The 27,138-nt window shown below is 44.8% G+C and overlaps 2 protein-coding genes across 5 annotated transcripts in view; one reads left to right on the forward strand and one right to left on the reverse strand.

Moving 5' to 3' along the window:
* The first annotated feature begins 1,911 nt into the window (after nt 1-1,911).
* On the forward strand, nt 1,912-10,475 carry LOC147309948 (rho GTPase-activating protein 8-like). Of its 3 annotated transcripts, none has more exons than XM_086268090.1 (13): nt 1,912-2,001; nt 2,232-2,272; nt 5,822-5,950; nt 6,034-6,121; nt 6,203-6,334; nt 6,983-7,069; nt 7,174-7,272; nt 7,350-7,460; nt 7,532-7,605; nt 7,802-7,879; nt 8,468-8,596; nt 8,686-8,789; nt 9,212-10,474. In XM_086268090.1, exons 2-13 carry the CDS (start codon nt 2,233-2,235, stop codon nt 9,407-9,409), a joined length of 1,269 nt encoding a protein of 422 aa, XP_086124216.1. In that variant the 5' UTR covers nt 1,912-2,001; nt 2,232; the 3' UTR covers nt 9,410-10,474. The 3 variants fall into 3 exon arrangements, with proteins under 3 accessions (XP_086124216.1, XP_086124217.1, XP_086124218.1); XM_086268091.1 differs by having other exon boundaries at nt 1,918-2,001; nt 2,229-2,272; nt 9,212-10,475; XM_086268092.1 differs by lacking the exon at nt 1,912-2,001 and adding an exon at nt 2,053-2,140 and having other exon boundaries at nt 9,212-10,475.
* The window catches only part of phf21b (PHD finger protein 21B), an 89,921-nt gene continuing 73,177 nt past the window's right edge, over nt 10,395-27,138 (reverse strand). For both annotated transcript variants that reach the window (XM_086268077.1, XM_086268076.1), the window contains exons 4-14: nt 20,489-20,581; nt 19,029-19,349; nt 18,253-18,369; nt 18,103-18,154; nt 17,839-17,915; nt 17,679-17,733; nt 17,181-17,203; nt 16,660-16,818; nt 16,500-16,566; nt 16,321-16,424; nt 10,395-14,990 (exon numbers count right to left, since the gene is read on the reverse strand). In XM_086268077.1, coding sequence (XP_086124203.1) covers nt 14,730-14,990; nt 16,321-16,424; nt 16,500-16,566; nt 16,660-16,818; nt 17,181-17,203; nt 17,679-17,733; nt 17,839-17,915; nt 18,103-18,154; nt 18,253-18,369; nt 19,029-19,349; nt 20,489-20,581 — 1,329 coding nt within the window. In that variant the 3' untranslated portion in view covers nt 10,395-14,729. The remainder of the gene's footprint in view (nt 14,991-16,320; nt 16,425-16,499; nt 16,567-16,659; nt 16,819-17,180; nt 17,204-17,678; nt 17,734-17,838; nt 17,916-18,102; nt 18,155-18,252; nt 18,370-19,028; nt 19,350-20,488; nt 20,582-27,138) is intronic.

The raw sequence follows: 27,138 nt of genomic DNA on the forward strand, positions 1-27,138 counted from the left end.
AATGAAAATCCAGCTCTGTCCTCCATAAAACTCCTGTCTTTCAGAGAGATCCACAGAGCGATAACAGCCACAGCGTACTCACCCAAACCAGATACACTCTGTTACATACGCATCATCTAACAGGTGAAGAATGCATGTTAATGCACAGACAGGTAGCAGAAAATATATCCTCTCTCTCCTGGGTTCACCTGATGAAGCTCAGAAGGGGGAAATGTTTCAGTAAAGTTAAAAAACAAACAAACAAACAATTTAAGGTGACCAACAGTTAGAGATGAGGGTAATTAGAGAGACTGTAAAGAGCATCAGAGGGAGGCAGCAGAGTCCAGCAGATGTCAGGCTTTCACAAGTTTCGTCCTGCAGAGAGTCTGAGAGGAAACCCTTTGATCTCCTCCCGAGGAGAACTCCAGCGGTGATGGTTTCTTCCCCAGGTGACACAAACCAAACCGCTGGCTTGGTTTCCTCTCCTTTGTGCTCTCTAATCCTGTTTCCTTCTTTAAATAAATCCCCAGTGTTAAATCCTCCCAATTCTTTCGATCTTTGGGCTGAAGGAAGGACAATACTCGGTGTATAAATGCTCAATCAACAATTACTTTATTACATAGAATTCAACACTTTTGAGCACAAACCATCCGGATGGGGAGGCAGCTAATCTCAAAACGGTGGAGGGTTCCTCTCTTATAGCCTCTGATGGCCCCCACCTAGTCGTAAAATCCTAACATTCACATGTTTTCTAACTCCTGGCTGAGCCTGACTTATGGCCTTGGCTCCCTGTCTTTCTGCTTGCAGAAAACAGGTGGGGGTGAAACTCTTGTGGAATGTGGTCCGTCTCCTCCGTTATCAGACAGCAAGGCCCTCTGCAAACAATATGCTCTTCTTAACTCAGCAGTATGAAATGTCATGAAACAGTGTTATTCATTCACAGTAAATCAACAGTATAGGATAATATAAACCTATCTAAGAAATCTAATGATTTTCACATTTTCTTAATTCAGAAGTATAATGTAAACTAAAACTACTGATCATACTCTCTATAATAAGTATGATGGGGCTTACAGCAGTATAATGATTCACTCATTTCGATTACAGGCATAGGATAACATATGATAGAATAATAATCTCACACCAGCTTCACTTTCCTGATTTTCCTTTGGAGTGTAGGAAGGCTGTGACCTCCCTCTGTGATCACCTTCATCTATAAAATAGGTAATCGTGTAGTTTAAAGAACACACTGCTCACTTTGGAGAAAAATCCATGATTTAGGATTTCTGTGCACCAAACACCAGTTTAACTCTCTAAATGTTCTTATTGAATTTTATCTACAAATTTAAAAGGGGGGGGGGGGGGGGGGGGACCCCTGGAAAACATCAAATGTATTGAAGAAAATTTATTTTTAAGATAAACACAACAAAGAAAAATAAAGAAATAATATGGCATTAAAATTAGAAAATTTATTATTTGAAATAAAATAAATCCGAACGATAATGCAAATATATATTCATGTGGTAGAAAACGCTTAAAATGTGACAAAATATTGACAAATTCAACGCACCACATGACTTCTGCTGCAACAACAGGAGGAAGAAGGTTCATCTCACAAATACAAAAAAAAGTTTGAATGAAAAATCATTTGAGGCAAAATAATTTGATCTGATGTTTGAAGCCTGATTCAGCTGCACTTTTACTGCCACGCGCTCATGCGTCACACTCAGGAAGAAATAAATCTTTAAAAAAGCAGTTCGATTAAAAATGTGATTCAGAGCCGAGAGCAAACGCTCACGTCAGGATTTAAATCTAAAAATGTTTCGACTACAAATATAAAAAATAAATAAAGTTCTGCTTTTATTAGTATATTTTTCCTTTTATTTTCCGGAGAGTCGCTGTGGGAAACCCCTGTGCTCTGAGCATGCGCAGAGCGCCGGCCAGCCCGCGGTAGTTGGAGGAAGTTTGGATGTTTGTTACCTGTGCGCTTGGCGGTTTGTAACGTCACCTCACCGGCCTCAGGTGAGTTTCTGGCCCCCTTCTCCTCCTCCTAGCACTGATTGGAGGGCTACGTGAACCGCGTGCAGCTAAAAAAAAAACGGAAAAGAGAGCGCGCGCGGCGGGTAACCGCGAGTTTGAAGAGCAACTCAGGTGTTTTCAGGTGCGCTGTATAGGTTTCAGTTCGCTCCGGAGGGGTGTGTGTGATTGTTTTTTTTTTTTTGTTTTGATCAGTCTCTGCTCTCTTCCAGCAGAATGAGCTCCTCGGCTGATCTGGAGCAGCTGGCAGAAATCGGTGAGTGTGCAGCGGCTTTCCAGGTCCTGGTTTGTCAGGTGCTTTCCTGGAAACTTCTCAGCGCTTCCTGTAGTAATGGGAGGGGGGTGTTGTATTGACTCTGTGGTTGGTGAGGTAGCTCTGAGAGCTTTTCTAGTCGTGTTTGTGGCTGTGTCATGTAGATTGTAAAGCATACTCGGCTCTGCAGTAAGGTTGAATGTAAACAGAGAGGAGAGCAGATGTTTGCAGGCTTAGGGACGTGGTGATGTTCTACCCGGTGGTTAGCTGCATGATGGAGGGTCAGCTGCTCACAGTACATGTTCATACTGACGTTCTCTAATGAAGAGAAACGACAGACCGTCACAGACAGCGTTTGAGATGATCCACAGCAGGAGGTCCGGCTTTAATCTGCTGCTGCGTGTTTCACTCTCTTCAATGAAGTCTGAGTCGGCCTGAGAAGAGTTCAGATGTTAGGAGTCGGTGTTGCTGTCAGCCCACATTAATGTAACAGAGCAGCACATGGCTGTGCTTCACTGTGAGGTGCAAGGAAAATGATTCGTGGTGTTCAGAAGTTTTTAGTAAAAATCTGAGAAGCATGTGAGTTCAGCTGTCTGGAGCTCGTTTGTGAGTGCCTTGATTCGGGTCTAGACTTGTATCTGAGCGTTCCTCTGCAGCACCGTCTGTTTTACCTTTGTCCACCTTCTCATCTGCCTGCTGGAGACGAGCACGATGCTCTGTTAGGTTCATGTGCAGTGTTGGGTTTGTGTTTTGGTCTCATGTGACCAGAGCCCCTGCTGTGTGTCTTGTACTTGAGGCTGACTCTAGTCTTCTCAACATTCTTGTTCTTATGGATCTAAGTTCAAGCCTTTGACACTCTCTCACTCCATCCTTCTAAACAGACTTTCCTCTCTTGGCATCTCTGACACACCTCTAGCCTGCTTCCAATCATATCTCCTTGACCGCTCCCAGTTTATCCAACTTAAATCATTCTGCTCTCGTCTATTCCCAGTCACTGCTGGTGTACCCTAAGGTTCAGTCTTAGGCCCTCTTCTCTTCATAATATACATCCTCCCTCTTGGTACCATTTTAAAGTTGATCCCTACTTTCACTGTTTTGCTGGTAACATATATATATATATCTATATATCCCAGTTATATCTCTCCCACAGGTCCGATTCCTCCCTCCAACTTCTTCTATTTCAGATTACTTATCCCAGTTAAAATCCTGGTTCAGCTCCAACTTTCTTAAGCTCAATGAGGATAAAACTGAAATTCTACTTATTGGCACTAGATCCAACCTACTGAAGGCAAATCATTTCACTCTCACTATTGACAACTCCACAGTTTTCCCTTCACATCAGGTTAAGAGCCTTGGTGTTATCCTTGACAGCTCACTATCCTATAAATTGCAGACCAATGATCTCACCCGTTCACATCCTTCTCTTTCGACTCAGTCTGTGTCCATTCTTGTTCATAGTCTTGTTACCTCCCACAGTGACTATTGTAATTTTCTCTTACATGGTCTCACCCAAAAATCCCTTCATAAGCTTCAACTGTTTCAAAACTCCGCTGCCCGCATTATTACCAGAACCCCCTCCTACCAGCGCATCACCCTTGTCCTTCAGGAACTTCACTGGCTTCCTGTGAAATTCAGAATAGTATTCAAGCTTCTTCTGTTCGCCTTCAAGGCCCTTCATAACCTTGCTCCTCCTTACCTTTCAGACCTGTTAAGCACCACCTCTTCTGCTCGCTCAATTCCATCTTTTTCTTCTAGCCAACTTGCTCTGCCTTCTTTTCGCCTCTTTCTGTGTGAACTTATTGTTTGTTTATTTTATCTTGTTTTTTTTATTGGTCTTAGTTTTGTCCTTGGGTGTCTTGAAAGGCGCTTTTAAATAAAATTTGTTGTTATTATTATTATGATTATTATAACTGATGACCTGTGGACAGACTGTGGATCTCAGCAGCTGCTCCACAGTGACTGTGTGCCTCTCAGCCATTGCTTACTCTTCCTGTGGATGACGGAGTGAGTGGATCTCTGTGAGGCTCTCAAAGCCTGAGATCTGTTTATAACCTCCGCTCCTTCAAACCCACCTGCTGTTTGTTCACTGCTGTTCTTTCAGGGACCTCTGAGGCTGTCACAGAACAGCTGGACAGAGGTGACCTGTTGGTGTCCTATTAGTGACCTGCGTTTGATCCAGGGGTCTTAGAGGAAAAGAGGCTGAAAATAAATGCACGCCACACGTTTCAGATTTTTATTTGTAGAAATGTTTGAACAGCATGAGTCATTTTCCTCTTCAGGTCATTGTCACTGTGCTGTCCGGTCACATAAATAACACACGTGTCAGTTAGACATGGATCGATGGAAGCACAGCGGTCTGAGTTGGCCTGCGGTCACAGGATGCTGGCACACTTTAAAACCTGCAGACGAAGCTTTCGGTTTCTCCAGCAGGAAAACTACAGCCCAGCGCCCTGGCTCTGATTGTTGGGCAGCTCCTGCTCGGGGCTAAAGTCGGCCTTTGTGCGCTTGGGTCACTTCCTGTCTGTTATCAACCTTGCTGTGTGTTTACAACAAACTTCCCGAGCACAGATTACAGCTCCAGTTTCCACCCTGATAATCACTGATCTCAGGAAGTCATCTCGGAAATGGGCGGAGCTACACGTTTGGAATTCAGAACTAATCACCGGTCATTTCTAAAAACTCAGCCAAAACTCAGGTGGTGATGATGGTGACGATGATAATGATGATGATGTGTGTAACTGTGTTTGGATAGTCTTTGTGAAGCTGTGTCTGAGGTTGGGACCTCGGAGGGCAGCCTGACTTGAACATGGAGACCGAGAGCAGCAGATAAGACCTTGATGAGGTCAGAAGGAGCAGGTTCCTGTTACCAGTCTGGCTCGAGTCTCATGAATGAGGCGAAGTTATCAGCTGTTGACCAATTAGAAACAGATCTTCTGATAGCAGAGAGACTGATGTTACAGAGAAAGCTAAGATTAGAAATTGTGAAACAGTAACTTCAGGTCTGTGACAGTAACATCAGAGGAATGTCCAGAAGTGGAACTGTTCTATTCTGGAAGTCTGTGCTGTGACGGGGAAACACTGATGTGTAATTTCTTCTCCTCAGGTTCATAAATGAGCAATTTATCACATGTGATTATTCTCAGGCTAAACTTTGACTTCTTCAAAGGAGAGGGGAGCAGCTTGGCGTCATATCAGGGTTATTAATCAGAATTTATAGCTCACACTGAAGCTGACGAGTGTCACGCCCACTTCACACTTTACTACAGACACAATGGTGAGGTCATTTTCCAGAGATCTGATTGGTCAGTTACTTTTTTTAATCTCAAATATAACCAGTGGTTACATCTGCAGGTTTTTATTGTGAAGGATCTTCTGTTACTGACTAAATGTGGAAGCTCCTGATGGATCAGCTGATCAGTCAGCTGTAAAGGAAAACTTTAAAGAGTTCAAATGCACCTCAGACACACGCAGGCAGGCAGAGACACATACACACTCAATCAAACAGACAGACACTGTCTGTGTGAGTTACTCAGGTGGTTCTTCCTCTAACAGAGCTGCAGAAGGAGGAGGAGGGCAGTTGTGTCACAGACGGTCCATCAGCTCCTCCAGTCAGCACACCAAGTCTCGACCCCTCCCACCCGTATTACGACGTGGCTCGACACGGCATCATCCAGGTTTCGGGTAAGCTCCGCTTCAGTCAACCAGTTCAGAACGATCCACCAATGCTAACGATCTGCTAATATTCTCGCCGTTTTTGGTTCCAGGGGACGACCACTACGGCAGGAAGCTGATTGTCTTTAGCAGCTGCTGCCTACCACCTTCGCACCAGCTGAATCACCGCCGCCTGCTCGAGTGAGTCCATGTTGCAGCCTGCCATGGTCAGAGACATACAGGTCCTCTGTGGTTGGTTTTCACAATGTTCTCTGTCTGCAGGTACCTGAAGTTCACACTGGACCAGTACGTGGAGATGGACTACATCCTGGTGTACTTTCACTATGGCCTGAGGAGCAGCAACAAGCCGTCTCTCAAGTGGCTACGAGAGGCTTACAGCGAGTTCGACAGGAAGTAGGTCACCTCAATTTCTTGTACTCTTTATGAGTCAAGTTCAGCGCTTTATTGCAGAGACCAGAACCTCAAGTTCAGGTCTGCTACAGAGCATGCTCAGTGTGACGTCAGAGTGTGTGGACCAGCTGCACCATCAGCTCCTATACAGCAGGAAACCCTTTCAGACCCTCCACAGTTTACTCCGAACTTCAGTCTCAGAGACGTTTTAGCGTTTCTGTGGAGAACTAGAACCTCCAGCTTTACTCCAGCCTTCAGTCAGAGGACGTAACAGCCGCCGGGGTCTACAGGCTGGTCGGTCGATCAGTTTTGCATTCAACTCGATTCAATCAGATTCTATTTATTTGGACCTTTTAATTGTAAAAGTGCAAAAAATGACCTTTTAAAAAATGTGGTACCGGGCTCTGCACTGAGGGACATATCTGCACCTCTTTAGCTCTTCAAATGTGCTTAAAGTTGTGTTGAGGTGCAGCAATGAGTCCTGAGGGGTGCGTCAGGGTCGATTCTACCTGTTCACCTGTCTCTGAGAAGTGGTATCGGTCAGGTTACCGTGGTATCACGATCCGTCAGGGAGAGCCACAGATCATGGACCGAGAACCAGACTGCTCATTTTAGTGGATTATTCAGCAGGTGTGTTCACATGTGTTTCAGGTACAAGAAGAACCTGAAGGCTCTGTACGTTGTCCATCCCACCAACTTCATCCGAATCGTCTGGAACCTTTTCAAACCTCTGATCAGGTACAGATGTACCTGAGCACACCTGAGGCTTAGCAGGAAGTTCTCTAGCTGCTCTCGGTCACGCTGCAGCTGATTCTTCTTCTTCTCTTCTTCTCTGTTTGCAGTCACAAGTTTGGGAGGAAGCTGACGTATGTGAACTACTTGGCTGAGCTTCGGGAACACCTGAACTACGAGCAGCTCTTCATCCCTCCAGAAGTGCTCAGGTCGGTGCTCCTCGGCTCGGACGCCCAACGGCTCGGACGCCCAACGGCTCCTCACCGTGTTTATCGTCTCTCCACAGACATGACGAGGAGCTGCGAGCGACTCAGAAAGGAGGACCCCCGCCCTCTGTGAAAACACCCCCGCCCCGGCCCCCCCTGCCCACCCAGCAGTTCGGCGTTAGTCTGCAGTAGTGAGTGTCACTCTGTAGTTTAGTCGATCGCTAACGAGCGGTTTTAATCAATGAAACATGTTTTCTGACAGCATCAGAGAGAAGAACCGAGAGGCCGTCATCCCACCTGTGATGACCCAGACTGTCACATACCTGAAGGAGAAAGGTGAGGCTTCATCTCAGAACAGTGAGCTCAGGGTCACCTGATCCAGTTGAGAGCTCTGTCTGGATAGTCAGATAAAGTGAGGTCAGTAAGGTGAGACCTGTGATCAGAGTTTGTGAGGAGATGATCTGCAGTCGACTGTAAACCGGAGAAAAACGTTGTCAGCTGATGTCAGTGAATGCATCACGGTGTGTTTCAGGTCTGAGGACTGAGGGGCTCTTCAGGCGATCGGCTCGGGTTCAGCTCATTAAGGAAGTACAGAAACTCTACAACCTGGGTGAGTGGGGTCTCCCTGCCTCAGCAGAAGGGGCTCTCAGATCGTCATAAAAAAAACAAAAACAGACAGGAAGTCATGCTGAGGCCAATGTTGCATTAAATGAACTTCCTGCCGTGCGAGGTGACGCCTTCAGATGGAGATAACTGTGAGAAATGGGAAACAGCTCGTGTTCATGAACGTAACATTTAAGATCAGCATGATCACAGATCAATCTCCAGGTGATCAATCGATCACAGCTGCTCCTGGTGATTCTGATTCATGATTTTACTGTACTGCTCACCCAAAAAACCTCTTCAATCCTTTTTCCACTCATATAAGCTACACTGCTGTAGTTCCAATTTATTAATGTTATTTTATGAAGTTTGATTATATTTATCTTATGTATTATTTTTTGTTTCTTGTAGTTTGATTCAAATATTTGTTTTTGTTTCCATTTTTTCTATTGGACTATTTTTTATTTTATAAAAAATATCTTATTTTTTATTTTATTTTCATATCTTCATTTTTAAAATTTGTGGATAAATTTGAGTTCAGGATCTGTGAAAAATAGCATTGTCAATAAAGTTAACTTTATTTAAACTCATGCAGGGAAGCCGGTGAACTTCGAGCAGATAGGAGATGTGCACGTTCCTGCCGTGATCCTGAAGACATTCCTCAGAGAGCTTCCTGAGCCATTGCTCACCTTCCGGGTCTACAGCCAGGTCCAGGAGCTGCTCCGTGAGTCCCGCACTTCCACATTTGTGCAGGAGAAGAAGAAAAAGGGGCTGTGTTCTCTAGAGACTAAAGTGGTTTTTGATTGGTTACAGATGTGGAGAGCAGTCTGCGGGTGACCCGATGCAAACAGATCGTCGAGAGTCTACCTGAACATAATTTCATTGTGGCAAAGTACCTGCTGTGCTTCCTGCACCAGGTGAGTCACAGCTCAGATGAGCATGAGAAGCACCAATCAGGAGGTGATCGATCAGACACACAAACAGCTGATTGGAGCAAACAGATTTTTATTGCTGTAAAGTTGAGACTGTAAACGGAGATGGCTGGTCAGATTTGTAAAATGAAGCAGTCTCAGCAGCTGATTTACATACTTGTGACGTCACATATGAAACGACTCAAACAGCAACGCCTTCGAATATGGAAATAAGTTACAATAAAAATCATCTTAAATATACAAAAACATCATTTGATCTGTCGGACTTGTTTGTGTATCGGTGACTTTACTCTAACAGTGAGACACCACTGCCACCAGCAGGTCAAACTGAATGCTGCAGCACCTTTCCAGTTTGTTGATGTCTTTTCTCTGTTCCCTCTCTCTCGCCTGTGCGGCGCCCCCTTCAGGTATCTCAGGAAAGCATCATAAACAAGATGTCTCCATCTAACTTGGCGTGTGTTTTTGGCGTGAACCTGGTCTGGCCTCGTCACGGCTCCATCTCCCTGACCGCTTTGACCCCTATCAACATCTTCGCTGAGCTCCTCATCGAGCACGTCCACACAGTGTTCGGCTCCCGCTGCCCACCTGCACAGGTGATGCCCTGAAGGACGGCGGCAACTGTTTTTTTTTTTGTTGTTTTTTTTTAACTCTTATCGTTTTTAAAAAGGTCAAATGCAAGGTGAACCTCCAAGCATGAACCTTCACGTTTGGACTCATGATGGTGATGTTACTAGTTTTATTTATAGTTTAAGTGTTTCATCTTTAATGAAGTAATAACACTGGAGGTGATCTGATTGGACGAGAAGCTGGAATCCGTTTCCATGTTTGTGGTATTTTGTGTTTCTGTCGAGTGTAGACCGCCAAATGTAAAAACTGATTGCAGTAAGTTTTGTTTTTGTAACAACCTCAAACCCTCAGAGCGCCGTCTTCATCAGGTTTGTACAGACAGTATGTTTTCCTGATAGAAGACACCCAGAGGTTTATCTTTTATATGTACCTTTATATGTGATAAATTCTCTGCTTTCACCTGTTTTTGTTTAGATTTTATTTTCCCACTGTTGGACTTTACGCATTATTGGAGAAAAAAGGTTGGTTGATGCTGAGCAGCTTCGTCCAAGAAGTGTATGTTCATTAGCCAATGAGCATGCAGGTACACGGTCAGCTTGCCCCATTTTCTGTCCCCAATTTAAATTCAGCCGATCTCACCTTCAGCCTCTCCTGAGGTCACTTTACCTGTAACTGCTCAAACTGAGCACGCTCTTATTTCATTGTGAGCCTCAAATTCAGAAAGTTCTGCTTCACACTGAGCAGAAATCAGAATCCTCATCTACAATTGAGTAAAATCCGAGCCTGAGGAGACCCGTGCGCAGGTGAGTTCAGGTTCAGCCCTCGGCTTTCTGGTGTGAAGGTGATTCATTCCTGCTCTGAACCACGTTTTCTTCAGATAAGAGGTGAACGTGAACCTTCAGGTGGTCTGAGAGCTGGAGGAGGACCACCAAAGCAAAATCCTCATCAGTGAGTCAGCTGCTAGGAAACACAAGGGCTGGACTTTCAAAATAAGAGCAGACTGTAGAGAAACTGCTAAGAATAAAACAAATTTGAGCCGTTTTTATTCTTGAATTTTGTTTATTAATGATTAAATTTTTCGTAAGAACTTGGTACAAAAAGGTGAGACTACTCTTTAACCATTTACCACCTTCCATCAATCCGCTTTTTAATGCATCATAAAGAAGAAAAACTACATTGGCATATTTAAGACAAACACTTTCCTATACACACTATCCACTGGACAGTCCCCTTATCAATGACAAAGAAAACTTCTACTTCCACAGCCAACACACACTTCACTTCCATCTAAACACCCTCGTATCGCCGTCGCCGCCGCCTCGTGGTTAAAATAATACACCGAAGCGAGAAGTCAGAATGCAGAACTGGCAAACAATAGAAAATCCAATGTTCTGTTTTCTCGTTTTGCTCCTCCATAAAAGAATATAAAAATGTTTTTGTTCAAATGTCGACTCGTGTATTAAAATAGATCTGTTTAAGCACTGCACAGTTTCTCCCGGAGAGGATTTCTAGAAACGGATGAAGAGGTTCGCTCGCAGGGACAGGTTTGTTCATTTTAAAGGGGCGGAGCATGGACGTGGCACAGAGCGCTGATATGGTTTCCTTCTGGTTTTATTTCCCTACTCGATATGCATCACATGGCATCATTCACGTCACCCTCAAAGATTTAATCTTATGTTTTTACACTTTACTGAAGGTTCGTCTCAAATTCAGAGCCAGGAAGAGTTTAGTTCAAGAGTTAAGTTACGTTAAGCTCTAATATCCACCAGAGGCAGCAGCAGTGAGTCAGTAAAAATAAACATGTTTACAGCCTGATACAAAAACTGTTGGTCTCTTTAGATAATTTCCCCCATTATAACAACTGTATGAAACTTTTGATACAGAATAAAGATAAGAGGAAGTAAAAGAGATGAATGAGTGTCTCCATATGCAGATGACAGTTTTGTATACTGGAGAAGAAGGAGACGTAACAGTTTGAGGTTCATATCTGGAGTCAGAGACAAACAACTGTAAGGGGAAGAAAGTTTTTATAACTCAACTGTTTTAAACTGTATTAAGGTTTAAAGTTTGCAGTTCGCGGGACCTCTTTGACTGGCAGGTGATGGTGGTGGCTGTAGCTACTAGCTGTCTCCTAGGCCTCACCTCAGCCAACTGGAGTCTGGACTGGACCAAATTTGTGCTGTTGGTGCCTTTTAAACAATATGGCTGCTGTGAGGTTAACAAAGTTAGTGAAAAAAAAGGTGTTGATGACCTTTTGTGTTGACTAATAATGCAGGAGCATAAACTGAACCGTTTTATTTTGAAAGGGCTGAATCCAAGACTTCATTAGCTAAGGTAGCCACACAGATCCCCGTGCATCTCTTCGTCAATGTGCTGCTTTCCTCTGATGTAAAACATTTTATTTGCACCAGGACTCACTAACCTGAGCACATGGTTCAGAGATCAGCACTTTGGGGTCAGAATTTAGGAAAATTCTTTCCTTCCAGGCTCTGTAATCGGACAGAGCTCTTATTCTGAAAAACTACTTGTTCATTTGAGGATGGAGAGAACGACGGACGCAGGAAAATTTGGTGCTGAGAGACGTTCATCTGAGGTTGGGATCCCTCGGTCAGCCGAGGTGTCTGTCATCTGTGCACCTTCACAACCTACGCCTTCTTCTTACTCTCAGTAGTTTAAAATTAATCCTTTTTGATACCGTCTGTTCTTTTATTTATTTTGTCAGTTCATGTTACTGACTCTTGGAGTTACAAGAATCCATCATTATGAACATGTTCGCAGATTTAAGCCAAAATGAAAGCAGAACAAACCAAAAATCCTTTCAGTCTCTGTGCCCCTGATTTATTCGATTTGGGTTGAGGTTCTAAAATTCAATTTTTCTTTAAAACCTAATGGACGTGAAGGTGCACAGATTTCAGGCGTCAGCTTCAAAGCATCTTTTGGAAAAGTCAGGCTGTCGTGTTTCCGTGCCCACTTTTGTCTCTCAGCACGGTCAAAAGCCGATGGAGGCCTTTGCACGTGTTTTTGGAGTGAAGTCACTTTGGAACCGTTTTGCCGATGTATTGCTCATCGTTTCTTTCATTCAGAGTCGCTTGGCTGCTTTTTAATCTTTTGTGCAGATGATGTTTCTCCAACATTAAGGATCTTTTCGGTATTTTGGACTTGATATGACTCATAAAATAAAATCACGTCTTTATGTATTCCTTCCCGTCCTCCTGATAAAGCCTTTGTTTTTCTGACCGTTTCTTCATGTTTGTGCATCGACAGGAAGTTGAGAGCTGCATGATAAAGAAATAAAAAATGTACTAAATCTAACTTCATAACACTCAAATGGAACCTCTCTGGACCAGCAGGAAGACTAGCGAGACAAATGGACTGACAGCGGCGTCCCGGCCCGCCGACAGTTTGACAGAGCGGTCCCATTTCCGATCAACGTGTTTATAAAATGACGCAACAAAGACGCAAACCCTGGATTTCAAACAATTTGTACTTGAGGCAGTGTTCATCAGTCGGATTAACAGGCATGTCGCTGTTCGAAAAACACGAGTAAAAAAAGCGAAAAATATAAAAACGGGCAGGGGAAGAAAAAAGCACATTACTGATCCCAGTACAAAAACAACAAAATGTTTTTGGCATATTTTTTATACTGGTTAAAGGTGAGAGGGGGCGGGTGGGTCACATCGACTGAACGCCGGCGTGTTCGAGTGCAGCTGTGAGCAAACACGGCGGTCCCCGCCCACTTAACCAATCACTTCCTGTGACAGCAGAGCGGGATTTTTTTACTTTAGCTCAGCACGAAGAGAGAAGTTCACTTACACACAGCTTACAGTTTATTCAGACTACTGAAGATCTGCTGGTTCTTAATATTAAAGCCGTGAATGTGTTTCTCCTGTGGTCTAACAGGACTTGACTCAGTATTTTGATGGGTGATGTTGAAATGAGACAAAAATCAGTTTGAGGTCACATCAGGAGTAAAACTCTCCAGATTAAACGTGTTGTGTTGACCCCTCGTAAATGTGGAAGCAGCTTCTTCTGTCTGCTTCAGCATACACGTATCTGATACTGAAACATTTTGGGCTTTTCAAACTGAGCATGATGCAGATAATGTGCTGAGGATGAATGAGGAGCAGCCTGTCCAGCAGAGCGTGCACTGGCTGCACGGTGAGCAGCAGACAAACTCAGTGCTGGGCCTGTGTGTGAACCTCCCGTAAGGTCTGTGTTGGTTCACTGGAGATCAAACATTTGTGGTCCTACTGTCGGCGCTCATGGTATCTGACCATCATGGTGTTTGAACCAATTAAATCCAGTTTAATGTCGGGCTCAGCGGTTTTTATAAATGGTTTTCTAATAACTCATATCATTCAGAGCTTCAGAGCAGTTTTGACTTTTTAAGTGCAGTCTTAGTTTTTCAAGAGCAAAGGTTAGAGTTTGCATGGTTTGTTTTCTGCTTTTCTTCGACTAAACCTTAAAGAGAATGTGAAGCTCTGCAGTTATTTTTACAATCTAGATGCATCAATATTTACTATTGATTTAAATAGGAAATGAATTTTAATGAAGATATGTCTGGCATGTTTCTCTGGCTCGGCTGTCAAACAGGAAGTGGATGTTTTAAACGAGCAGGAACTCGTCTCGTTCAGACGTGTGACTTCGGTAAAGTTTGAAAACCGAAAAAGAAAAACCCTGCGATGATCATGATGGTGATAATAATAATAATAATAATACAACATATGTACAGTGATCCCCTTGAATACTCCAAACTTACATTTTTCAACAGGCATCAGCATGAAAATACTAAAATCTCCACTAGAAATGCTAATTTCTGTAGTTTAATCTTAAATACTTTTTTTCTTTGACTTTAACTCTATTAATACTGAAAAAAGTTATTCTCTGCTTTTGTTTGAAGGCTCGTATGCGTTCACATACACGATGAAAACATTTTCCTGAATCATTATGGCAAAAACATTGTTCATAGGAGAATGAGAACAAACATTTACTCAGATATATCAATGTACAGTCCGTCCACTTCCATCCATCCTGGATCTACTCTAACTCTACTGTTCTCTCTCTCTATACGCAGGACAGGAATCAGACCTGTGTTTCAAAAAAGGGAAATATCTTCTGGGCCGCGCGTTCCCGCCGCCACGCTGTAATCGAACTTTTTGTAATAAATACATTAAGGCCAAGAATGTTAATAAATAGAAAAGAACTTAAAAAAAGAAATCTCGTAAGCACTGTAGGTGTTGGGTTTTAAAAAATACTTGAATCGTGTGGAGGATAGAGGCTCTTCATCAATATTTTTCTGACTAAAGAAATCATCACCGCTGCCCTCTGTGGAAAAACTCGGAGCTCTGGTGGGCGGGGCTAGATGTTGACGTCGTCCTGGCTGTGGCTTGTCTGCAGGGGCGTGGCCGAGGGGCCCGGCGGGGTGGCGGTGGCGGTGGTGCTGGTGGATTTGATCCAGGACTGTGAGAGCAGCGACGTGGCGATGGTGGCGGTGGTCGTCATGGTGACCTGGATGAGCTGGTCGCGTTGGATCAACCTAATGAGAGTTTTGAGACGGTCGAGCGACGCCTGAGTGTTTCTCTGCTGCCCCAGCAGGCGCTCCCGCAGGTCCATGCATTGCTGCAGCAACAGGAAACAGAAGAGCAACTTCCTGTCAGGTACAACAGGTACACCGGCACACCCAGCATTAGCATGTGAGCTGCATCCTGATCACTCATCTGGGGACACGTATTACGTGCTACAGATCAGGTGTTAAAATCAGGTATAACCAGGTGTTCAGTCCCATCTGCCTGAATGGAACGTGGGTTCTACCAGGGATGGCTACTGAGAGGCCAATGATACAATGCTTTAAAATGCCACCAGAGGGCAGTATGTAGTGTTAACAGCTGAGGTCAGTGAGCTATGAAACAGAAACGAGGCGTGCTAAACACAGTTGAACCCTTCTTCCATTCATCTGAAGGTGACAGCAGTTTAAAGTGCTTCGTTTTTTAGCTAGCTGCCTCGCCTTCATCAGCAGGCCCTTACACTCTGTTTAGCATGCCTTTTTCTGTTTCACAGCTCACTGAGCTCAGCTGTTTACTACTGCATACTGCCCTCTGGTGGTGTTTCCATGCAGTGCACTAATAAATGTGTAATGAGTCACCTTTCTGATTTAGTGCTGTTAATGATGGTGAGCTGGCCAGTGCAAGTGAAGCTTTTAGTAACTAAACTCTAAAAAGGAAAACACTTCAAAATGGAGAAACCATCTATGGAAGACAACAGGAGTGTTTTATCAGTTAAAACAGAAATCTAAATTAGGATTAATCAAGCTGTCTAAACAGGAAATGTCCACATCCTCTGGACCATACATTTCCTTAAGGCTTACTTGTTGTTCCTAGAAGTACTAGTGTTCCTAAAAGCAGAATGGGAAGCACAGCCTTCAGTTTTCGGGCTGCTCTTCTGTACTGTTCTCTACTTTTAAGATTAGGCTTCAAACTTTCCTTTTTGTTAAAGCATATAGTTAGGCCTGGATCAGGTGACCCTGAATCCTCCCTTAGTTATGCTGCAATAGGTACTGGGGGATTCCCATGATGCACTGAGTGTTTCTTCTTCATTCTATTCATAAATCTTCATAATCTATTATTATAAAGTCACTCCAGTATAAAACACCATGAGGTGGTTATTGTTGTGAATTAACACTATGTAAATAAAATTGAACTATATATAATGTGTTTTTTTTAAGTTAATTTGTGTTATTTTTCCCAAACTACAGCATCCATGTCCACATGAAAGTTTCACATTTAAGCTCTTGTAGAAATTGCAACCAAATCAGTTTTAAACCCACTGAAAGACTTATAATGTGAAGACTGCTGCTGCACCTACGAAGTTACGAAGGATCAAAAGCGCAGGAAAAGTTGGACCCAGACCTGTGACCACAGTGTGTCGCTGAACTCTGTGTGTGTGTTCGTACTTTGAGTGTCTTGTTGAGCTGCTTGTCTTGTTCCTCCAGGTGAGCACACTCTTTCTTCAGCTCGTTGTTCCTCCTCAGCAGCCGTCGCTTCTCCTCCTGCCTCACTGCTCACACACAAACATGTATCAGTGCACCGTCAGTACGCTCGGACAAACATGGCCGCTCACCGCGTGTCTTACCCGTCTTGTGTGTAACGTAGGACTGAACGAAGTTCTGTGGCCATGACATGTTCTCCTTATTCAGGACCTGGACAGCGAAAACAGATCGATGCTGTTAGACACACATGCTATGCACCGAAAGCCAAAAACCTTTGAACCTGTGAGGACGGGAAGGTCGTACCTTCTTCTGGCACTTGGGGCAGTACCAGGGGCCTCTGGGTGGGGTTTTGAGCGGTGGGTGGAGGCAGGTGGGGTGAAAAGCTCGAGGACAATTGTGGCATTGCTGCAGCTCGCCGTCCTCCTTACATACGGCACAGTGGTCATCATGCTCCAAGTCCTGCTGTCAGAGCACGAAAAGCATCCATCAGTACCGGTCTCATCCACCAGGGTCTGCATTTTCTCTAACAGCCAGCAGGGGGAGCCTCCAGCCAGCTGACCCCTGAGCTCAGTGAACTCCATCTGATACTTTTGCAATAAAACATGTAGCTCATTTTGGAAATGACGTCCCATTAGAAGAGCAAGAAGCAGGGGACAGTTTAGGGCGGGGCTACCTGGGATTGACACATTGCTAGCCTATGATCTCGCAGTGTCAGTGACAGTGAAAAGAGAGACGGGCTGATGATTTAAATGAAGAACTTTAATGCACATCTGAAAACAGAAGACCTGAAACACGGGTATGACATCATGAATCACATGACCTACCTTCCAGCAGAAATCCTCAGAGTCTAGCATGTGGATTGAAGCAGAGCAGAGGTTAGTGGCAGGTTAGAGGAGAAGCCGTGCAGGCCATTCAGTTAAAACATCTCAGGTAGGTTAGTAACCGAGTCAAGATCAACCAATCAGATCACTGCAATCAATGAGCTGAGTGAATGAGTGAATGAAGGAATGAGTGAATGAGCATCAGCATGTGCTACTTCCTGCTGGCAGGTCAGAGGTCACCCTAGGGAGTCCAGTGATGTCTGAACCATGAATCGTGAGGACTTGAAGGTGAAATCGGCACATTCGGAACCAAATTTGAACAGTTCAGTTCAGGATCAGTGAAATAGCCCATGAGGTTAAAGGTCATGTTTCACTGCTTTTGCTGCTGGGTAATGAGAGATGAAACTGACTTTAAAACTGTGAGAACGTGGAGTTAAAGTGTTTGATTGTGAGCTGTGTAAACATGCTGATGCAGGCAGAGGATGGTGAGCTGTTCCTTACCTCGTGCTGACAGGAAGAGTGAGCTGCTCAGGTAATGTGACGCCAGGCGTTTACGCTGCAGGGACACGAGGGACAGAGTGAGAGCATGAACACAAGCACTACTCACATTCCTCATTTAATCTAGATTAAAGGCGATCGCAGCGTTTTTTGGCTCTCTTACCTCTGGCTCGAACAGACCGCTGTAGGCCGGGTTGGCTGTGCTTCTCCTCTTCCTTTCCTGCCTCTTCATCTGGATTTCTGTTCACAGAAACACAAACACTTTAAAAACTGCTGTTTCATCTGCTAACAGAGTGTACCTTCAGCTTTTTTTTAATGTTTTCTCTGAATTGTTCAAAATGTAATGAGGAGCAGCTGACACATAAAGTCGATCAGGTTAGTACTCGAGTAAAAGTACTTGGTTACTTCTGAGCAGCCGGAAACTCACCTTCCAGGTGCTCAGTGGTGACGAGGCCGAGGGCGACCATGAAGGCGATTTTCTGGAAAAGTGAGAGAGAGAGAGACGACGTGAGGATGAAGTTCAGTTGGATTTGACTGCTGACTGTAATGATGATGAAGATGAAGAGTAACGTCTCACCTCGGGGTCCTCGTCTTTCTTCAGGGATGTGGATTTGGGGGTGGATGGGGATTTGGGGGTGGGCGGGGCCGGGGACCCCTCGGTGCTGCTGGGCGCCTGCGGCTGGATGATAATCACCTGAAAACAAACAGGTGACGTCAGAGGAGATGTGACCTGCCCCGTGTAGATGACTTCCGGTTTCATTTATCCATCCATCCATTTTCTTCCACTTATCCGGGGCCGGGTCGCAGGGGCAGCAGCCCAAGCAGGGAAGCCCAGACCTCCCTCTCCCTAGCCACCTCCTCCAGCTTATCCGGGGGGAACACCAAGGCGTTTCCAGGCCAGCCGAGAGATATAATCTCTCCAGCGTGTCCTGGGTCTGCCCCGGGGCCTCCTCCCGGTGGGACATGCCGGAAAACCTCATCCAGGAGGTGCCCAGGGGGCATCCTTGTCCGATGCCCGAACCACCTCAACTGGCTCCTTTCGATTTCATTTAACCAGATTAAAAATCTTTAAACCAGCTTCAGTGAAGTCTGAGTTTAGCTTTAGTAATCAGACACAAACACATTGATCAACAGTAAAAACAGTTGAGTTTCAGCAGGCTCCGCCACCAGGGGGCACCAAAGAAAACTAACAAATGGCTCAATATGAAAGTTTGACTTAAAGGCTGGAAACATGTCCAAAGCTGTCCAAACCATTTCCCAGGAGGGGAATGGTTTATTATTATTATTATTATTATTATTATTATTATTATTATTATTATTATTATTAACGTGGTTTCTGTCTGTTTTTCGCACCTTGACAGCCTCGCTGACAGTAGACATCCCATTGCCGGTGGCGGGGGAGGCAGCAATGATGGCGTAGGCCACGCCAGGCCCCGCAGAGGCGTGGTGGACGGGGCTGCTAGAGTCGGGGCCCCCCGACGGGGCCGAGGTCGGTGAGGCATCGCTCTGGCCGTTGGGCTGGTGGTCGGGGCTGAAGGTGCTGTTGGCGGTGGGCAGGGTGGGGCCCTGGCTCTTGGGGCTGACCACGGCGGCGGCCCGCTGCAGGCTGAGAGGCTGCAGCTCCTGGCAGGGGCTGTGGGGAAGGCTGTCGGGGATCTGGGTCTTTGGCCTGACCTGCAGGGGGACATCAGGAGGACAGCCTTTAACAACACACACTCAACTTTTCCTGAAGCACTCGGACAAATCATTGAGACTGAGCATGACGTGTCACCCCTGATCCGAAGAATACCCGACGATGAGGAGGATGGTGAAGATGATGGTTTAAACTAGTCACACTGTGAGGCAGGAGTCAACACTGTTACACTGAGTTCAGACATTTATGAGAGGATTTTCTGATAAATGATGAAGGGACTGAAACTGTGAGCTCTGTGGTGCTGCTCTGGTTTCTGCTGCCCCCTGCTGGATGTTGCAGGTTCTTCAAGTGTGTCCAAACTTCATTTGATTTACTTCCACCTGGGAAAGACTTTCAAAATAAAATCCCATGCAAATTTATCCCATTCAAATGTTTCATTGAAAAAAGGAACCGTCCAAATAAAACTTTTATTTTCACTGATTTAGAGACACAACCCAGCTTCACAAAAAAACTCTTCCTCCTACTCTTCATCTTCTTACTCTTTTTTGTCTTCATCCAGTTAAGTAAGTAAGTAAGTAAGTTAAGTTTATTAAGCGCTTTTCGTAGACAGGTAGTCACAAAGCGCTGTACAAAAAGGTTAAAATAAACAGAAGGTTAAGTAATAAAATAGACAATATAAACAATACAAACAGTTAAAAGGGGTTGTAAAAAAACTCATCTTTTCCATCCTCCATTCCTTCCTTCTTCACTTCCTCTAGTTCCTACTTATCTCCCTCTTTCTTTTTCCCTGGTCTTCTCCTCCTTCATCTTCTTTTTCATCTTCCTGCTCCTCTTTTCTTTTTTCTCGTAATTGCTCTTTTTCCCTCCTCGCTCCTCAGCGGTCTTGTATTTACTGTTACAGTGTGTGAAGCAGCTCACAGTGTCACTGAAGCACAAAACAAAGCGACTCTGCAGCTTTTACAAAGACAGAAGAAGAAGTGGGCGTTCTCCCGCAGATCAAACCTGAAGCTCTGCTTTAAACTCTGCACTGAGCTGCTCAGCAGAAACACTTTGATTTCATCATTCTGGTGCTTTCAGCTTGAAGCAGCTACTGTTACAGACTCAGACTGTTCTGCTGACCCTGACACATTATCGTGATGTGGAGTCAGACTAACAAGGACGACCTAGCAAGTGGTTTTACCTGAGGTAGCACAGTGGCTGCTTGTCCTGCCAGCCGGTGCAGGGAGCTGACTTGAGGCACCTTGATGGGCACAGCAGTGAGAGTTCCCAGCATCTGAAACACACAAACGCAGTTATTCAGCAGGAAGCTCCTCGAGCACCAACACAGAAAGCACAAATCAACAAACTGATCACCCGCCTGAAGCAGGATTCAAACGAGTCCGGCGTCTAAATCCATCTGCTCAGCATCATCACTGACACACAACACGGGGTCAGTCTGCCACATGAACTCTTTAATTCATATAGTCCAGTGGGCTCATTCTGCTGTGGTAACAAACACTAACCACAAGGGGAGCTGCTCCTACATCAAACCACAGCACTCCTGCATGCTGGGAAACCGTTTCATTAACCTGAACCTGAGATTATTCTGCTCAGACAAGTCAAACCGCAGCAGTGGGGCGGGCCGTAACGAGAAGCTCCGCCTTTCTGAGCTGTTGCGCGGCTGGTCTCATGAAACTTACAACTTCATTAGAAGAAATCTTCCTCAGGAAGTCGTTCAGTTTCCAGCGTCTCGTTAGTCAGCAGCGTTTTACTTCTTCCTGTTGCCAGGCAACAAATAAATAACAGACAGAAAAGCAGCCGAGTGGGTCGTCACTTCAAACTAACGAGGACTTCTCTTTGTTTAAGTAGCTGCTGCTGCTCAGAGGAGCTCAGTGGAAACTTTAAAACATCTTCCACCTGCTGGAAGAGTCGGTACAGAAGCTCAGGAGTGCCTAATTACAGTCAGATCACTGAATTCATTCAAAACACTCAAAGTTCAGTCTGTGTTTCCAAACTGTACAAAAATAAATACCAGAAATCGATTTTTACTGTTTAATGCATAAAATATTGCAGCAGTCAGTGAAATGACTCCTTTCTTCCTTCCCTTCCTCTCTGTTGGTCCTCTCCTCTCCCACCCCCCATCCCCCCTCCCTGTTGGTCGTCTCTGCTCCCTCTGTTTAATCTCCTTTTAAAGCGTGCTGCCCCGTCACAGCGCCCCCTGTCCCCCCTCTGATGTCTGCACCCTGATTGGCCAACTCCTTCTGTCAGACTAACCTATAAATGAGCCACAAGCGTCTCCTCCATGTTTCCTGGCAGCTCCCTCCCCTCCTTTCTTCTTCTATGAAAATCCCTTCGTTCCATTGTATTGAGCTGCGGCTCCATAGCGAGGAGGAGGACGAGGTTGGTTTCCATGGCAACTGCAGAGATGAAAATTCTTGCAGTGCTTTCATTTTGGTAATTGCTGCCTCTTTCCTCCAAGCCTAAGCACCCTCTCTTCAGGAGACCTTCTCCCCCTCCTCCTCGGCCCAGTGATTTCTTGTTTTTAATGAATTTTCTCTGCTTCCTTCTTTAAGTTTACACTATGACCGAGGCAGACCAAGGCTCTACAGCACATACACTGTCCTCCTCCCCTAGTCTCGCAGGCCTGCTGCGATAAACCAGAGAGGAGGGGCCGGGGTCACATTCAGACGAGGATACTGTGTTTGTGGCATCTACGAGAAGAACTGAAAACAGAAAAATAAAGCCAAACTCCTCTTCCATCCAATCAGCTTTGATTTCATTAAACCGGATCTGTTTCTGGACCCTGCTGCAGCGGCTCGGTATGACACACGGATCAGAATAATTCTCCTGTCTCTGACCCACGGCTGCTCCTTTAGCTCCTCCCAATTCCTTCTGATTGGCTGTCCTTGTAAAGAAAAGGCTTAAGAAGCAGGTGGGTGGGGTTACTGTTCATACTCTGACTTCATTATTAGGAAGATGTTCAATGCAAACATCCATCTGGAACACTTGATATAAGGGGAAGACTGAAATATGAAACCACAACATGTGAAAGTCAACAAAGGAAGAGTTTTGTGTTTATTGAACTATTCTGGCTGTAATTAAAATAAATTAAAGATTGTTCATCAGTAGCTGATCCAGGAGCAGCTGTTTTACAAAGTACAGCTTCAATTCTCAAACTGTGGTGGTGACATAAAAATTAAAGCTCTGTGTTCACAGATCAGCTCAGAAGTTTCTCTGACTTTTCTGCGTCACATCCACTTTTTATGGGTAAACGCTGTAAACAGTGAGCAGTGTTGGAGTCTCAACAGGTCAAAGGACGGTTTATGGCCTGAGGCGGGCGAGCCTTGGAGGTTATGAACTTTGGTTTTTCATGACGACAGCAGCAGCGGCAGCAGGAAGAGGAGGAGGAGGAGGCGCACACACAGCAGAGACGACACATTTCAGAATCGGTTTGCAGCATCAGCAGCTTCAGCTGCACTCAGTGTTTCTACAAAAAACAGGGGGACTCTGTCCACCGGGGGCGCTGTTTCACAATCTGACTCAGCAGGAAAACAGAAAGCTGGAAATAAGAAGAGAATCTTTCTCATTTGAACCTGAAATCCTGAGTTTGACCTCTGTGACCTCTGTGAGTTCTCTGTGAGCATGTTAGTGCAGCTCAGTGTTTATAACAACATAATTCAGACAGTCTTTGGTCACTGGCCTGAACCCTGCTAACCTCGGGGTATGGCCCGGCTGTGCATGTAAAATATTTGATTATTTATTCATACATGTACTGAATATGATGCTGTAGTTTAATTAAATGTGTTTTATGGTACAGGGGCACAGGTTTGCTTATTTATGAAACAGTAAACATTAAAAACTGGTACACATACAAAATAGTACACAAATGTTCCTTTCAAAAGGTTTTTAAACAATCAAATGTGATTTTTATGTTAAAAACATCTTTTTAAAATTGAACATTGATCAGGAAATATTATAATTCTGGTTCCGTCTGTGCTTCATACCGACTTCATTCACGCTCTCAGCGGTGAAACTTGAACACTGATGATGATGAAGACGCAGCAGACACTCGTTTCTGAAACCTGCACAAAACAAACGTGCTGACTGAAAGGAAAACTTCCTCCTCCTGCCCTTGAGTCTGTGATTGGTGCTGATTAAAGTGAACGTGCAGCGCAGCATGCTTGTTAAATACCTCCAATTATTAAAAATCAAATTAAAGCTGCCTTCAAACTTTATCACGAATCACAGAATTCATCGACTGGACCAAAACTGATCCATCATCAGAGTAGAATTAACCGTTTCTATCTCAGCAAACACAAAAATTCCAAAATATGAGAAAATGATTCCAACCCGGGAGGACTCACAGCAGGGCGACGATCCCCACCTCTAAATGTAGGTAAAAGGAGAGCTTTCATCTACTCCAACATGCTCTGATCACACCTCCACCCCACATGCCGAGACGACCCTTTAAAGTTTAGCCAGAATGCACTTGGTGAAGAAAACAGATCAGACATCAGAGTAGCGACGCAGATTTCAGACCCTGATCGATCGTCACTCTGACACTTAAAACTGATCTGACTGCAGTTTGTAATGAAGATAAACGAGCTGATGCTCATGCAGATGTCTGCGGGACTTATGAAGCTGTGAGGATCAAACAAGCTGATGATCAAAAAGGTCGATTGTTGCACGGCTTCATGATCTATACTGAGGTTTTAGCTGTAAGGAGGTCAATGAATAAAAAGGATCCATGTTTCCTCACGGACGCTCCTGTCAGGTTAACACTAATGCTGTTCCTGTGGTCGTCATGGTTACTGAAGTCACAGATGTTCATGGAAATGTTTAGAAGTCCTTGTTTAGCCCCAAATCCTGAGAAATGACTGAGCAGATCTGAGCCAGAGAGACTGAAGTATCACTCTGTGTTTCTGTGCTTCAGTCTGAGGCGCTCTCACTGAAGAGCTCTTTATGAATAAATCTATTTCAGCCTGTTTGGTCTGTGTCTATGACCTCGCACTTCTCCCTAGACACACACTTACATATCTCAAAGTAAATGATGGGCTGCAGATGAAACCCCGGTTTTGGGGTCTGGGAGGTGAAGCCTGAATCCTGAGTTCCTGTGACTGAACCGAGCCCAGCTAAATCAGCAGCAGATACAGCATGCGTGTTTGTCCTCTGCCTTCTCTTCTCTTCCAGCTGACAAATGAAATAATGATTAATGCGACCGTCGCTCTCTGCGGACCCTCTGTGCTCGTGCAGACCACTTGAAGGGGCCGTCTACCTTCCTCTGGCTTTGACGAGCCTTGGAGGCGGACGGCACCGATGACCTTGGCTGCTGTTTTTAAGAGGATAAAGATGTCTTTGGAAGGCGGCGAGAAGGAGAGTCATGAAAGAGAGAGGCAGGATTGGCGTTAAAGTGGACGACTTTCAAACAGATTTGGCCTCCTCGCAGCCTCTCTGTACCTCCGCTTCAGCTAACATGCGCTGAGCTCAGCTCCAATCAGTAGCCAGGGTTCACAGCTGACTGAAACCAGCCCCAATTATCTCCAGCTCACGTAAAACTGCTGCTTTCTCACCGGCTTCATAACAAATCTGAATAAAATCTGACATTTTATGATTTCTATTTTGAATCCCTTCCTCTGAGGCAGCACTCGCTCATGCTGAATGTTTCTGATGTCATCTTCAGATAAACTCTGGCCCAGTGCTGAAGATGCAGATTTCTCCATTCTGTTTCGGCGCCGGCTGAAACGCTGTTTTAAATGCTTTTTTACAACCAGATTTCAGACATTCAGGGAGATGTTGATGATGTTGTTTGAGACTAGTTTAAAATCAGTTTCTGTTCAGGATGGTGTTTGGGTGTTTAGGGTAGTTTTAGGGCTGGATAAAGAGGCATTTAGCAAAGCTTTTCAACAATTTCTACTTTAAACATTGTTCAGGATGTTGATGTTGGTTTTTAAATGGGTTCAGACAAATTCAAAAGGTCAAATATTGTTGAGTTGTTTAAGATGGTTTGGGCATCGTTATGATGCACTTTTATATTTTGAACTTCTTTATTTGTTCTTAAGGATTTACAGCTGAGAAACTCCAGTACATGGAACACATGGCTGTAACACATTTACTTTAACTGTCTGGAGTTTTTAGGTTAGATTTTGCTTTGTTGAGTGAGCATTTAGTTTTCTTATTTGGGAGAAGCCAAATCACCAGCCTTCAAATAAAGATGATGGAAAAAGGTCCTCACCTCAAAGTGTTTGAAAAGCTTGAAATGATTAAAACAAATTCAAAAACTCGGAGCAAAACTTTCTACCAAATGCCCCAAACTGTTCGAGTCGTGTGTGAAAGACCGAGGCCTCACCTGCTTGGCAGAGATAATGAACCCCACCAGCAGGAGGGGGACGTCTGAACACAGTCTGATTTGAATTTGTAAAGCGGGTCACGGCGGCACCTCGGCATCCCCGTCTCTCTGCACAGAGAAACTGTGTGTGTGTGTGTGTGTGTAGCGGCACTCAGAGTTCACTGAAGTGCTGAAACAATGCAGCTGTAATGTGTGCACTCATGCAGAGCAGCAGTCCCATTACAACTCATTATTGATCTGCAAATTAGCGGCCAGGTGGTCGGAGTGACCTGCCTCCCCCCCCCCTCCTCATCTCAGTTCACACATGAGCCACCGACTCTCAATTGATGGAGGCAAGAAAAGCGTCGGGGAGAGTGAGGGTTTATTTTTTCTTTTATGGCAGCTGGGTGAGGAGCACTGGCTTCGGCTGAACAATGCAGCCATAAAGAGCTGAGAGAGTCCTGCTGCCCAAAGCATTCACCTCCACCACCTGACAGAGGAGGAGGAGGAGAGCCAGTCTGGGTTTGTCCAAAGTGACACGATGATGAAAAGCAGCTGCCTTATCGCACCAAACGTTCGACCTGCTTTGCATCCCAAGTAGAGGCAACGGCAGCTGAGCAGCTGATCGTCCACCTGTAAGAAGCCTCAAACTGACAGAAGACAGGAAGCACAAGGCCAAGGCCACAAGCTTCACAAAAAGCCTCTAAGTGCAGGCTGAGTAAACCTAATTCCATCAGCTTGCCAGGAACCTGCTTATCATCAGGGTCAGATTCACTTCATATAAAATTTAGACCTGAAATGCAAACCCACCCTGACCGGTCCCCTGGTGATGTGTGAAGAACAGTCAACACCATCGAGTGTCCAGTTATGTAGCCTGAATGTCGTGGGACTGTCAATTGTCACGTGTTCATTTTCTGGTCCGTGTTAAACAAATGGTAAAATGGCCTGCATTTGTATAGCGCTTTTCTAGTCCATAGGACCCCAAAGCGCTTTACACTACATTCAGTCATCCACCCATTCACACACACTTTCACACACTGGCGATAGCAAGCTACTTTGTAGCCACAGCTGCCCTGGGGCGCACTGACTGAGTTTTATGATTATCAGTGCAGCCCTGATGGAAGCTCAGACTCTCACTGCACCGCATGTAGATGCATGTATATTAAACAGTACATTATTTTAAACCTGTTTATGATGATGTTCTAAGTTGAGACATATTTTGGAAAGGGTTTGGGACATTGCTTCTGACATTTTGAGGCCTGATTTAAGACTCGTTTTGGACCATAGTTTGGGCTAGTTATAGTTTAATTCTAATGTTAGAAAGGCTTTGAACGTCGTCCAGGACATCATTTCCATTTAAGTCAAAATCCCTTTAGGGGCATTGATTCTTGCATTTTTAGGTGTTGATTTGGGTCTTCTTTAGAAAGCTTTGGACCTTGTTCATCATGGTGTTTAGGACTAGTTTCAGATGCAGAGCTTCCTCATGTTATTTCCTGTCAGACTGTGCAGCCTCTCTGTATGAGCCA

Source organism: Aulonocara sp. 'chitande type north' Nkhata Bay, linkage group LG17 (assembly GCF_057382095.1).
Source record: "Aulonocara sp. 'chitande type north' Nkhata Bay isolate Kocher_YH1m ecotype deep benthic linkage group LG17, A_spYH_male_GT1.1, whole genome shotgun sequence".
Classification (NCBI taxonomy): domain Eukaryota; kingdom Metazoa; phylum Chordata; class Actinopteri; order Cichliformes; family Cichlidae; genus Aulonocara; species Aulonocara sp. 'chitande type north' Nkhata Bay.